Raw genomic sequence first — 14500 nt, forward strand, 5'->3', positions numbered from 1 at the left:
AGAAGATAAATGTCAGACCAGACAGATCTCTTATCTAGTTTTGACAATCCATGTGGTAAAAGAAACCAGAAAGATCACAACTGTCTCTAGAACAGAGTACTTGTACCTGGTGGGAGAATTAGGTAAAATACAAAACTTGTGATGCTAATAACTATTGCTTAAACATGGATGCCAATAGACAAACCACTGCTACACAATTGGTTGACAGATTGAGCAGAAGTGGAAAAGGTGCACATGCTTAGAACAAGGACAGATTATAACTTCTTGGGGCCTGGTAGATTGGATAGATTTTATATACATGCCATGCTGTAACCATCAGTCCTCCTTGATGTTTTTACTATTTGCAATATTAGATTTGGGTAGATACAAGCTTCTTCCAGACAATATCTAGAATACAGACTAGGCCGCACAATCCATTTTTCTTATAATGGTATCGCAATGCAGTAATATGCAATGGTCCTTATGTATAGAAAACTTTAATTAAGTGGTTAAAACAGGACTGGTACAAAAGCTATGTTAATTTTACATGCAACCATCCCATCTGAAATAACTAGGAACAGCCTTTTTATGCTTAAAAAGGATACAATGAAGCTATGAACTAAAATAACCTGAAGTGAAATGCACTGTAAATAAATAAAGCATGTTCCTTCTCCCCTTGTAGACACCTACCTTCCAGAAGTATTTCCACGTCCATTGCAGAACCATTTCTTGCTAGTATTGCAGTACACCACACAGGCTGGGTCATGGATCCCACAGTAGCTAGAAAAAAGATGCAAGTGTTTAATCATCTTGTCAACTATATGGTTCTTTCTGCAAGATTCAACAATAAAGTAAGACTCCAGCAGTCAACATTTTGTGGCAAGAGTGTTTTTGAAGTTTAAGGGTAAAGGTGTATGCATGCTAGAAGCATTCGTTGTAATGTCAAAACTGCGGCAGAAGTTACCAGATCTTATGTAACCCACATTTCCCCTCCAGTCAACAAAACGATCACAAATCTAACAGACCATCACAATGAGCCGTTTTTTTCAAGAGGAATATCCCTCTACAATTATTAGTACACAATGGTAATAATCAATCACCACTTGCTGCAGGCACAGTCCCTCAGAACTAAACAAATGTTTGTGTATGGTAGGCATCATAACTGGTTGTGTGGTAGCAGTGATTTTAATCAGCAAGTGAAATAAATGTGCTACAGAGGCTGTTTGAGTGCTGTACAGAGATAAATGTTCCTTACTAATAGTAAATACAGTGAATACAGGGGCAGCTTATCTGCAGTGACAGTCATAGAAGGCTGTTAAAAGTGTATGCATAAGATCAAGGTACAGCAGAATAAACATGACAGACTAGACAGTGACTGAATGGCATAGGGCAGGGACAAAAAAAAAAGACATCAGAAGGCAAGTATTTAACGGGTCAGAGGGTAACAAGACAGATGGTTCAGGACAACCAATCAACCTTTAAAATATATGTAACTAAAGCACTTTCTTTTCTATCAAATCCAAAACAGTATCTGGGCTCCCTGCTGGGGAACAGAGGTGTGTGTGGTAGACTTTTTATGAATCTAAGAAAAGTCCAAAAATTTCTCCTCTAGACTGGGGAGCAGAACTGGATGCCTGATAAAGGAGCAGGAGAAAACATCAAGAAGAGGAGAAAGGACTAGGAACAACCATCATTCGTCTAATTTAGTCCTTGGTCCCAGTTAGTTTCTCTGTTAGTGGGTTGTGAGGGATGGTTGGAGGTAAGAAGGGGCAGTAGATGCTGGGCTACTACTCCCCCCTTCCCCCCTCACAAAATCGGAAAATAGTGGCAGGAGCTGAAGGGTTAGCTAGGGGGGCTGTGGCAGTAATAACTGCTGTGGACCTAGGAAGGGCTAGGGGATTTTTCTCTAGCTCATTCAATGTTAATTAAGCTATCATATGAATAGTAATGCAACAGCCACCTATTTTGAGAGTTTGATCATATACAGAAATCCAGTATCTCGCATCTGCAAACTTTTTTGTTCTTAAAACCATGTACTTCACATTGCCAAAACAAAAGCGGGGGGTGAAGAAGGTGCCAATTGAAAGGGTTTATAAATTAAGTTACAAAAAACACAATTTATCACTCAATATCACCAGTACCAACTTCTAAACAATGTACAACTTCAGCCTGTAAAATAGTGCATCTTGTTTGTAATTAAAATTAAGTTTGTCTTTCAGATTTTGGACATTCCACACAATTTGTAAACTAGCAATTTTGTCTACAACCCCAAATTTCAACCAAGCCAATAAACCAAAGCAAGGGTCTCTAGTTTAGGAAATAAAACACATCAACATTATAAATCAGATGTCAAGCACCTAAAAAAACGAGAATCAAAAGCAGGAGGTTAAAACCTTTTTTATGCAGACACTAGTAAATAAATGAAGTAAAAAACAAGACTAGGACTGAGTTTAGCTAGACCTTACGGCTTCTCATCGCCATAAAAAATAAAACACTGCTGTGGTACCTCGTCATGTATTGGGCTACTTAAATTCGGGCCTGAAAAAACGCCATTTTAAAATTAACAAGGTCAAATTACCGAACAGTTGCAGAATTCTGTGTGAACGGAACATGAAAAAATATCAATCATATGGTCATAAAATAGACAAATTAATCTAAAGTTAATAGGTATAAAAACCACGTGGGAACCTTCCAGAGCTCTTCAACACAGGACTGATCAGATGAAAGCATGGGTAGAAGGCTTGCATTCTGAAGAAGGTGTGAAGGTGCACATACATGGGCTCTTAGACAAATTCCTATAAAAGGAAATCTGCTGCAGCAAATATCTTGTGCTCAACTCTACACGTAGGGCAAGCCCTTTTCAAGCAGAACAGCCATGCTCCACTAGCAAGCAGATTTTGAAGCATTTATTTACTTAAAGTTTACATAGACTGTGCACCCATTCCAAATAACAAAGTTCAAATGAGTAAGGTTTGTCATGTGCACTGAAAATAAAATCAATGACATGCTAAAACTGCAAAGGCAGGGGAAAGTAAGTCATGACTGGCAGGCTGTTTTACTTTTCTAACATAACAATGTGTTTTGTTTGAAATTGTCAGGTTTTTTTGTTTTGGTTTCTACCGATCTTGTATTTTACGGAGATTGGCGCAGGGTTAACAAAAATATTGAAGTTATTTTTTTTTATATGGTTTACCTGCAAGCATGGGTTGGAAGGTCTTTTGTATAATAGGTATCTTCTTCATCTTCCTCAAAATTCAATTCTGCCAGCAGTTGGCTAGTCTTGGCTACGTCATCAACAGTGCCGTTCTGCAATACGCCATCAGGTCCATTAACCTGCGAAGAAAAATCATAATTATTCTACTCTGTAAATTTATTAACTTGCGAAGACACGCATTGACCTCAGACAACATTGTGAGATAACATGACAAAGGCCATTTACTTCCCAGTAAATGAAATCGCTTTCTCAGGCTACTGAAACAAACTTTTTTACTTGGTAAAAATAGCCCTGCGTCAAATTCTTGTCTTACGAAGAAACTCAAGTAATTTCAATGCTGCTTTAATTTCTTATTATAGTTACATGCTGCAAGTAGGATAGATAATTATATGCATCTATCTACAGGGAGGGTGATTGGAGAAAGATGGTAAACTGGACTTAGTTTCTTTCTGCACTGTCCCTAAAAATGTATTTCTCGTACAGCTGCTGTCGAATGAGAAACGAAACCAGCAATATGCATGTAATACTCCTCTCTGAAGGACCACGGGTATAAAAGTTAACCATTACCTGCTGAGTCAAGTGGATTAGGCTCGCACTTAACTGTTCACTGGCTAGTCCGTGGTTTCACTAGCCATACAATCAATCAGTCAAATTAAAGAGCGCTGCTTATCACCCGAGAGGGTATCCAGCTGCTTCCAGGTCTGAGAGGTTCAGTTGAATAGCCAAGTCGTGAGTGCTTTCCGTAATTCTGGTGGGGAAGTGGAGGTCTGAACATGCATGGGGAGGTCATTTCAGGTCTCTTCTAAGTGGTAGGAGGAGGTGAATCCACCTCCTCTGCTTTGGGGGATCCGGGGAGTGTGGGTGAGAGAGGAGAATGCAGAGCATAGCTACCTAGACGGTTGGTGGAAACTCAGGTGGCAGTTGATGTACACGGGCGCTTAGTTGTGTGTGTCAACTGCTTGAATTGCCATTTCTTCTCTATTGGGAACCAGTGGAGTTCTCAGAGGTAAGGGGGATGTGGGTTCGTCAAGAGAGGTCAAGTACAGGTCTGGCTGCGACATTCTGTATGGTCTGAAGTCTCGGTAGCAGGTGAATGGCAATCGCTGAGTAGAGAATGTTGCATAGTCCAGTCAGTTGGTGATGAAGGCCTGTGGGACGGCGAATCTTGGGGAAGCCATTTGAAGAGGTTTCGTAGAATGCCCACGGTAAAGAAGAAGGCAAAGGAGACTGCCATCTGCAACTTAATGGTCAGCTTACTGTCCAGGATAATGCAGTGGTTTCTGGTATGGTTGGTCGGGTGGGAGAGCGTTCTACCTCGGAGAGCCATCAGGAAGCGTTCTAGTGGAGGTGGTGTTGCCGCAGAACAATATTTCATGTTGAACTTCAAGCAGTTGTCCTTCATCCAGTTGGCGAGGCTCGTCGTGCAAGTTGGTTCTGCTGGTGGCTGTGGTCTTTGTAGGGGGGAGAGGATTGTTTGTCATCAGCGTAGTAAATGATGTTGAGTCTGTGGGATCCGAGGATGTTGGCCAAGGGGGTCATATAGGTGAAGAGGGATCAGCCCTGGGGAACACTGCTGATGATTTTCTTGGGTTTGGACGTGAGCGGTGGTAGGCCCACCTGCGGTGTCCTTTCGGTGAGGAAGGAGGCGACCCAACTGAGAGCATCCCCTTGGATGCCGATGTGGTGCAGTGTGTGATGGGATACAGCGTTTAATGCCGCTGAGAGGTCTGGAAGCGTCAGTGCCGCCATCTCTTCCCGGTCGAGGAGGGCTCCGATGTCATCGGTGGCTGCGATCAGGGTAGTCTTGGTGCTGCAATTGCTGCTGATTCCAGACTGGGAGCAGTCAAGAACAAGCATTGGAAATGCAATAGGTCTCGCACCATTAGAGTTAGTGCTTTTAGAATTGTTTATGGGTTTTTTTTGTAAATGTTTAGCATTTTTGTTTCCTGTAGCCAATGCTAAAGAATTACAAATAAAAAAAGCCATAAACATTTCTTAAAGCTGTAACTGAAATGGTCTGAGACCTATTGCACTGTGTGAGGGTGAGGGGTTGAGGGTGGGTGAGGGTGAGGGTGGGTGAGGGTGAGTGAGGGTGAGGGGTTGAGGGGGGTTGAGGGTGAGTGAGGGTGAGTGAGGGTGAGTGAGGGTGAGTGAGAGTGAGGGTGAGTGAGGGTGAGGGGTTGAGGGTGAGTGAGTGAGGGTGAGTGAGTGAGGGTGAGTGAGGGTGAGGGTGAGTGAGGGTGAGGGGTTGAGGTTGACCTGTTTTTTAGCTCATTGCACCATCCCAGCTCAGAATCGGTTTTATCCACACTATGTGTGGGAGGGTACACTCAGTCGTGAGTCCCTTGCTCATCTCCCTATTTAATTAGATGTGAATGTTCTGGGCAGGATTTGCTTCTCTACTCCCAAGTAGGAGTTGACCCTGTTCATAGTTTCATTACAACCTGCACTCCTAAGAATTTAAGGTTACTCTCAAAGGTTAATGTAATAGTTGCTTTAACCAAGGCTGCTTCAATTATATTGTGACTGAAGGCTTCCTTAACCGTTCCATTAAGCTGCTTCTATTTCATGGAGTATTTGCGCAACACGGCAGTGTGTCATATGAGAAACTTGGTGACTATGAAAGGCTTTGTCTAACGTGCTATTCTAGCTGTCGCATTTTGTTGTTTCTGCTCTTGGTTTTTCTTTTGAATTTTGAGGCCTGATCATTATAGCCACATTAAACGATTTGATACAGCCGGAAGCGATACTGCTTAATGATATTTTTTTTACCTAATTTACTTTTGTGATTTGGTGCCTGGTAAGATGTATTGGAGTTTGGTTAGCTTAAAACAGCAGTTTAAATACTAGCAAGACCTTTTGAGCTTTTCAGCCTTCCGAGGAACCGAAAAGATAGCGTTGATAAAATGCACCAGCTGTTTGTCGTATTGCCAGGAAACGTGGAAGAATCAAGTATTTGATTCATAGTATACCATTTTGAAAGCACAACTTCATTAAGGAGAGCATAGTTACTTTTAGCTAAATTGAAATTCTGAAAATATGTAGAAATGTAGTTGGCTCTAAGTAAACCCCTTAAAACCGCCGTCGCTTGCGTTTTTTTAAAATTACTTTGCTAAAATGTATTTGCTTACATAAGTATCAAATACAAATAGCTCACGTGTTTATGTCCCGATTTTTGTCAAAATTGTATTTTAAGGGAAGTCTGTTTAAAATGCATGTATATCTTGTTGCTGAGTTTTTTCATGGTAATCTTTCACCGATGACTGAAATCGTGACTCACGTATGTTAATTACCTGAAACTAATGTGAATCAGAGGAAGGTATCGTGAACGTTTTGCGCAATCTTAACAGCTTCCGGCTAGAAGTCGGGTTGTGTGTGATTCATTACAACTCGATTGTGAAGTGTTGAGTCATGCCTTTTTGGTTAGTGTATTGTTAGGTGTTAGTTATAAGGTCTGTCAAAGTCACGCAGTGTTTACATATATCGTTCACCTTTCAGTTTCAAGATTAATTCTCTGCCAGAAAATAGAAACCACTTTTCAATTCAGACAGCCTGCTGTGGTTTGTAATTTAATCCTCACAGATAATCCTCTTTAACCTTTTATTAGCATGGAGTGATAAAGGCAGCATATTTGCCTCTTCACTGATTTGGAGTGTTTAAACTCGATGTAGTTTACCAATGTTACTATGTTGGGCCTTTTGTCATAATTACTTTAAAAATGTATGATTTCCTATTCCGCAAACTTTAACGGATCAAAAAGGTATTGAGAACCGCATAAGGAGACATTTGGAGCTAGGATTTAAGATTTGAGGTTGTGCAGTGAGTTAGCGAAGGAGTAGTTTCTGTCCTGTAACTCCAGTTCTGTAGTAGGGGTATCTCTGTTATAGTCATAATCTAGTGAATAGTCCCGCCCATGTGCGTGGACCCCGGAGCAATCAAAAATAATCTCTTACAGTGTCAAAAAATGCAGAAAATGCATAGACACTTAAGAGAGAATTTAAAGACAGATAATGCAGCCAAAAGGCTACACTGTCCAGTACTTCAACTAGAAATTCCACCATAAAATCCACAAAACAGCAAAGCCTGTACAGATTTCCCTTGCTTAACAGCAAAATCCCTCAGGAATGATAGAGAGAAGAACCTGGACAGACAAGCCCCATAGGCTGCCATTATGTGGCTTAATTAGGATACTGTGCCTTTAAGGAACCTTCCAGAACCTTCTCTCAGTATCCCAGAATGCATAGCAGGTCCAACTTAGCCTCAGTTCTTTTCGAAGGCGTAGAAAACGCCAGACCTGTAGCATTATGATCATGAACAACACTCCACCGGGGAGGCGGGAGGGCGCTTATGACTATAACAGAGATACCCCTACTACAGAACTGGAGTTACAGGACAGAAACTACTCCTTCTGTAGTAGGGGATCTCTGTGTATAGTCATAATCTAGTGAATAGAATGGCAAGCCCATCCCCACACCAAGCGGCGGTGGAGAGTAAAATAACGCCACTACTGTGCGAACAGATTCCGCAGCGAAGCCTGCCCAACCTGAGCGTCTGCCCTGGCATCAGAGTCCAGGCAGTAATGCTTAGCAAAGGTATGGACTGACTTCCAAGTGGCCGCCTTGCAGATCTCTGCAATGGGAACATTACGGAGCATAGCTGTCGTAGCAGCCTTGCCCCTGGTGGAATGAGCCTTAGGTTTGCCCCCTAAGGTCTTATTAGCTTTGCAGTAACACAACTGAATGCAGGACACAATCCACCTAGAGATGGACTGTTTAGAGGTAGCAAGACCCGTCCTGACTGAGCCATAATTGATGAACAATTGGTCTGACCTACGAATATCTTTAGTCTTATCAAGATAAAACTTCAGCACCCTCCGCACATCCAGGGAATGTAAAGACCTTTCCGCCGGAGAGGAAGGGTTCTAAAAGAACGTAGGCAAAGTGATAGTCTGATTGATATGAAAATCAGAAACAACCTTGGGAAGAAACTTAGGGTGAGTACGCATAACAACTTTAGCATTATGAAATACAGTATAAGGTTCTTGGCAACACAATGCCTGAATCTCACTCACCCTGCGGGCCGATGTAATGGCCACGAGGAACGCCGCCTTCCAGGACAGGTGCTGCAACGAAGCCTTATGAATGGGTTCAAAAGGCTCCTTCATCAATCTGGACAGCACCACATTCAAGTCCCATGAAGGCGAAGGAAGCCTGACAGGAGGGAACACTTTCTTCAAGCCTTCCAAAAAATCTTTGATCACAGGGATCTGGAAAAAGGAAGTCTGTGAAGGTCCTTTCCTGTAGGCAGTCAAAGCAGCCAGATGAACCTTAATGGAATGGACATTAAGGCCCGACTGCGCCAGATGAAGCAGATATGGAAGGATGACATCCTCCTTGCATGACGTAGGGTCATAGTTCTTAGACTTGCACCAGATGCAAAACCTCTTCCACTTGTAAGCATAGGAAGTCCTAGTGGAAGGTCGCTTAGCCTCCTTCAGTATGCCCATACAATCCTCTGGGAGATTCAGATGGCCATATTGTACTATTTCAGGAGCCATGCCGCCAAACTCAAAGACGAGAGGTTGGGGTGCACCATCCGCCCCCCGAACTTCGTGAGAAGGTCCGGCCTGCACGGCAGCTTCATGTGAGGAAGGAGAGATCGGTGAAGTAGGTCCGTGAACCACCACTGTCTGGGCCATTCCGGGGCAATCAGAATCATCCTCGCCCTGGAGTGAGACAGCTTGATGAGAACCGCCGGAATCAGGGGAATTGGTGGAAAAGCGTACAGAAAGCTGTTCGACCAGTTGATCCATAACGCGTTCCCCAGCGTCCCTGGCTGGTAGTACCTGGAGGCGAAGCCTCGGCATTTGCTGTTTTCGGCGGTGGCGAACAGATCTACGTCTGGAGTTCCCCACCTTGCGAAGACTTCTCCCAGTACTTCGTCGTTTATGACCCATTCGTGGTTTTCCTGCACGATTCTGCTCAGTTCGTCTGCCTGAACATTCTGCACACCTGGCAGATGGGTGGCCGTAATCGACAGTCCTCGAGCCAGAAGCCAGTGCCAGATCGCCTGCGCCTCCTGCGACAGAGTGCGCGATCTCGAGCCCCCCTGCTTGTTGAGGTAATACATCGTCGTCGTGTTGTCCGTCTGAACAAGCAGAGAGTTGGTCTGAAAGGACGGATGAAAGGCCTTCAGTGCCAAGTGAACAGCTCTCAGTTCCAGGAAATTGATGTGGTACGTGGACTCCGTCGGGGACCACGTCCCTTGAATTTGCAGGTCTCCGGAATGCGCCCCCCAACCTTGGAGAGACGCATCCGTCACGATGGTCTGCGTGGGAATGTCCTTGTGGAAGGGAACGCCTCTGAGGAGATTCTCCTTCGAGCACCACCACTTCAGAGACTGAAGAGCATGTAGAGACAGTCGTATCCTGTCGTCCCAAGAACCTCTCCTCTGGTCCCACTGATCCTCCAAGCACTCCTGCAGAGGTCTCATCTGTAGCCGTGCGTGAGGAGTGAGAAAGATGCAAGAGGCCATCGATCCCAGTAGAGAAGACACCGTTCTCACAGTCGTAGACGGAGTTTTCATGAGAGCCTGAGCCTTCCGAACGAGTGATAAACGTCGCTCTTCCGAAGGAGACACGCTTGCTGACAGCGTATTGATGGAGGCCCCCAAGTACTGGATGCACTGCACCGGAATCGGGACCGACTTGGACATGTTGATGTGCAACCCCAGCTTGTTCAAGAGAACGCACGTCTTCTGGAAGTGTGCTTGAGCTTCCGAGAAGGAGGAGGCTTTGATCAACCAATCGTCCAGGTACGGGTAGACAAACACCTTGTTCTTCCTCAGGTGTGCCGCTACCACTGCCATACATTTTGAGAATGTCCTGGGTGCAGACTTCAGTCCGAAGGGTAGCACCGTGTACTGATAGTGATTGGTGCCGACTTGAAAGCGCAGAAATTTTCTGTGTTTGCATGCAATGGGCACGTGGAAGTATGCGTCCTGTAGATCTATGGCACACATCCAGTCTCCTCGTTGCAGCTGAGGGTAGATCTGATGCAACGACAGCATGCGAAACTTTTCTCTGCGAATCCACTTGTTTGCCTGCCGCAAATCCAGAATGGGCCTGAACTCGTTTTTGTCCTTCTTGCGGACAAGAAAGAACCGAGAGTACAGACCTCTTCCTCTTTGAGACAGAGGTACGTCTTCGATCGCCCTTTTCCTTAGCAGAACGTCCGCCTCCGCCTGAAGCTCGTGCAGTTGATACTGCGAGCTGACGGGAGGAATCGATGGAGGAGGGCTGGTGAAACGTAGACTGTATCCATTGCAAACAATATTCAGCACCCACTTGTCCTGAGTAATTTTTCTCCACTCTGCCAGAAAAAATTGAACGCTTCCCCCCACCGGAGCGGGTAACGGACGAGGGGGAAGTAACAGCTCAGGGACGGGACCCGGCCGGGCCCTTGGTCGCGGTAGAGGACTGTTGACGACCTCTACCACCCTGTCGCTTCTGGAAGGGCCGCCTGTACTGCTGCTGCTGCTGCTGCTGTTGATGTTGTCCAGCAGACTGCCCCCTTCCACGACCCTGCGACCCAAACCGACGTTGGTACTGTCGGAAGGGTTTCTTTTCCTTGGGCTTCTCCAAGCCCACTGCCGTCAGGGTCTCCGCTTCGGCCTTCATCCTGGCCATCTCATCATCCGCGTGTTTCCCGAAGAGGGTATCTCCGGAAAACGGGAGATTCGCCACGCGTTGCTGTGCTTCCGGTTTCAATGACGTCAACCTGAGCCAAGCATGGCGTCTCTGGTGAATCCCGTGGCAATATCCGTGCGCGGACAGCAATGATATGTCCGCTGCGGCGCCGATGGCCTGATTAGAGACCAGCATCCCCTCCTTGACGATCTCCACAAAGTCCTCCTTGCGGTCTCGAGGGACGAGGTCTGCGAACTGCTCCATCGAGTCCCACAGGGACCGGTCGTAACGTCCCAGCAAAGCCGAGTCACTGGCGGCCTTCATGGACGAGGCGGATGTCCCACACGCCTTGCGACCAGCAGAATCGATCCACCGGCTCTCCTTGTCCGGAGGCACCGTGGACGCAGGGGAGGTGGCATGAAGCTTCCGAGCAGCAGTCACGATGACTGAATCCGGTACCGGGTCCTTCCTCAAGAAGGCTGGGTCTGAGTCCGGAGCCCTGTACTTTTTTAGGATCCTGGAAGGCACAGATTTCACCGCTGCCGGCGTCAGGAATAGCTGTTCGGCGGGCTCAAGGAGCCCCGGCACCAGAGGTAACAGGGGGCGAGACAAGTGACTTTTGTGTAAAGTCTCAAATATCACCGAGGTAGAAGCCGTAGGTGCTTCAACCTCAATGCCCAACTTCGCCGCACCACGCAGGAGAACCTCCTGAAATGTGCTTATATCGTCTATCGGAGACACCCTAGTCTCCGGCGAATCGGACAGCGTGGGCGAGTAGGAACGGGTCCCAGATGGAGAACGTGACCTGGACCGACGTCTCTTGTGATGACGCCTGGATCGTGAGGAAGATCCACGGCCACTCCTTGATCTGTCCCGTCTCCCCGAGCGAGACCTCGACCTCTTGGGCCTCGGACGCTCCTTCGGCCTCCCAGGGTCAGGAGCTCTAGGCTTCTTAGGAGTCTTCTTCGGAGGCGTCGGAAACTTAGGCATCGACACCGCCCTCGGTGGGATCGGGGGTGGAGGAGCAACCGGACGCGGGTCCCGCGGAGCCGGCTTCGGAGGTGGGGTAGGGGCCTTCGGAGGAGGACCCTTCGGCACAGCAGGCCGCGGAGGAGGTGTAGACGGCTTCATCGGAGTATCCACCCCGGAATGCGCCGGTCCCGGCGAGCCACCATCTCTTCCAGAGCGTGGGGAGCCCCCCACAGTCCTGGGCCTGTCCTTAGGACCTCCAGACGTTGAAGACCGGTGTCCAGACGACGACCGATGTCCCCTCAACGTCGAACGGTCCTTCGGCGTCGACCGAATCACACTTCTCGACGTCGAACCGTGTCTCCGTCTCGACGTCGACCCCGACCAGATCGACGAGCCACGAAACCTCGACGACGGGCGATGGTGCCTCGACGGCGACCTCGACCTCTTCGCCGGCCTCGACGTCGACTTCTTGGATCGCTTCGACGTCGACCCTTTGGACCTTCTCGACGTCGACCTCTCTGACCTTCTCGACGTCGATCTCCTTGACCGTCTCGACGTCGGTCTTTTGGAATGCTTCGACATCGACCTCTTCGGCGCCGGAGACGCCTTCCGTCTCGACGGCGACCTCGACGACGAGGATCCCCTCGACGACGATGTCCTCGACGGCGAACGGCGGTGTCGCCTCGACGGCGAGCGCCGACGCCGGGCCCTCCGATGTCGACCACTCGACGCCGACAGCGACGACGAGGATATCGACACCGGCTTCGACGGCGGCCGGAACACGTTCCTCGACGTCGACGGGCGACGTTTTCTCGACCCAGAGCCCTGGGGAGACCTGGAACTGGCCGTTGACCGTCCCCTCGACGTCGTGGTCAGCGCAACTGACCCAGACGGAGACCTTGGGCGAGGGCTGGTCTTCCTGCCCCTGGGGAGCCCCCCAGAGGCCTCAGCATGGGTAGAAGGAGCCCCTCCTGACCCACCTCGTGCCTTCAACTTTCTCTCCTCAAGTCCCTGAAGCCTGATTTTCTTCCTCTCCTTCAGGGTTCTTCCAGAGAAGCTTCTGCAGATCACACACTCCTCAGGAATGTGGGAAGAGGGAAGGCAGAGAATACAGACCTCATGGGAGTCTGACCTGGCCTTCTTTCTTGAGCACTCAGGGCATTTATCGAATAATGCAGGCATTATGGACAAAAAAAGAGTGCAGAAACACAGAAAGAAAGTCACCAAAGTACTTTAAAAGTACCAAAAATCGAATTCAGTGTAAAAACACCAACAAAACCCTTGAAAAGGGAGGAGAGCTCAATGCTCCAGGGTCCTGCTTGCAGGAGCCGGAAAAAAGAACTGAGGCTAAGTTGGACCTGCTATGCATTCTGGGATACTGAGAGAAGGTTCTGGAAGGTTCCTTAAAGGCACAGTATCCTAATTAAGCCACATAATGGCAGCCTATGGGGCTTGTCTGTCCAGGTTCTTCTCTCTATCATTCCTGAGGGATTTTGCTGTTAAGCAAGGGAAATCTGTACAGGCTTTGCTGTTTTGTGGATTTTATGGTGGAATTTCTAGTTGAAGTACTGGACAGTGTAGCCTTTTGGCTGCATTATCTGTCTTTAAATTCTCTCTTAAGTGTCTATGCATTTTCTGCATTTTTTGACACTGTAAGAGATTATTTTTGATTGCTCCGGGGTCCACGCACATGGGCGGGACTATTCACTAGATTATGACTATACACAGAGATCCCCTACTACAGAATTACATAGCTACAAAAAGATTTTTGAAATTCCACGCTAAGGGAGAAAATGCTGTTCAAAGCGTAGGGGTGGCTCGGGCTCGGGGCCGAAGTAATGACAAAGGGTGTGAAGGATGGGGGTGGGTGGGGAGCATAGGGACGGCTCAGAGGCCTGAGGCGCACCATATGGAGAGGGAGGGGGGTGGCAGTGGGAGGGTGATTGATGGGCGGGGCAGTGCTGGGGAAGCCTTTGATGTGGCCTGGCGGCCGTGGAAGCCGGGCCTTTGAAGTGAAGCTAAGCTTCACTTCAAAGGTGTCGGAGGAATGCGGGCGGCTGTGCACGCGCTTTTAAGCTCAATGCACATGCGCATTGAGCTTAAAAGTCACGGGCACTGCAAGGAATCGCCACGATTCCTTGCAAGTTAGATAAAGAGTAGATGAGCCCCTATAGTCTCGCTTGCTCGATGCGCATGCGCATCGACAGGCGAGACCTAAAAAGGTTTTGTTTGAGATGTGGGGATCGGAAGATGGTTTTATAAGTAGCGGGTTGACTACAGCGTGTTTTCAGTCTTCAGGGAAGATGGAAGTGGGTATTAAAGTTGTGAGCTCGCAGCTGGTCAGTGGCTTCCAGTTTTCAAGATGTTGTGAGGACAAGGGCCTGTGGGAGCTCCTGAGTGAACAGAGTTTATGTAGTCAGTGGTGAGCTGGTTCCATGTGGTCAGTTGGTGTATGCTGGTTGTGGTGAGGGCGTGTAGGTTGAGGATGTCTAAGCTTTTTGTACATGGGGCAATCTTGTCGTAGAAGAAGGTGGCAAGCTTATCGCAAAGTCCCCGAGAGTGGATGATGTTGTTCGCTGTGGCTGCATGGTTTGAAAACTCAATGAAGAGTTATTTGCTGTGGTTGGAGCTGAATTTGATGAGACCAG

At 47.5% G+C, this 14500-nt stretch overlaps 1 protein-coding gene across 3 annotated transcripts in view; it reads right to left on the minus strand.

Moving 5' to 3' along the window:
* The window catches only part of UPF1 (UPF1 RNA helicase and ATPase), a 276443-nt gene that overhangs the window by 246879 nt on the left and 15064 nt on the right, over positions 1-14500 (minus strand). For all 3 annotated transcript variants that reach the window (XM_078669700.1, XM_078669698.1, XM_078669699.1), the window contains exons 2-3: positions 3173-3312; positions 670-759 (exon numbers count right to left, since the gene is read on the minus strand). In XM_078669700.1, coding sequence (XP_078525826.1) covers positions 670-759; positions 3173-3312 — 230 coding nt within the window. The remainder of the gene's footprint in view (positions 1-669; positions 760-3172; positions 3313-14500) is intronic.

Source organism: Lissotriton helveticus, chromosome 12, assembly GCF_964261635.1.
Source record: "Lissotriton helveticus chromosome 12, aLisHel1.1, whole genome shotgun sequence".
In the NCBI taxonomy this organism is placed as follows: domain Eukaryota; kingdom Metazoa; phylum Chordata; class Amphibia; order Caudata; family Salamandridae; genus Lissotriton; species Lissotriton helveticus.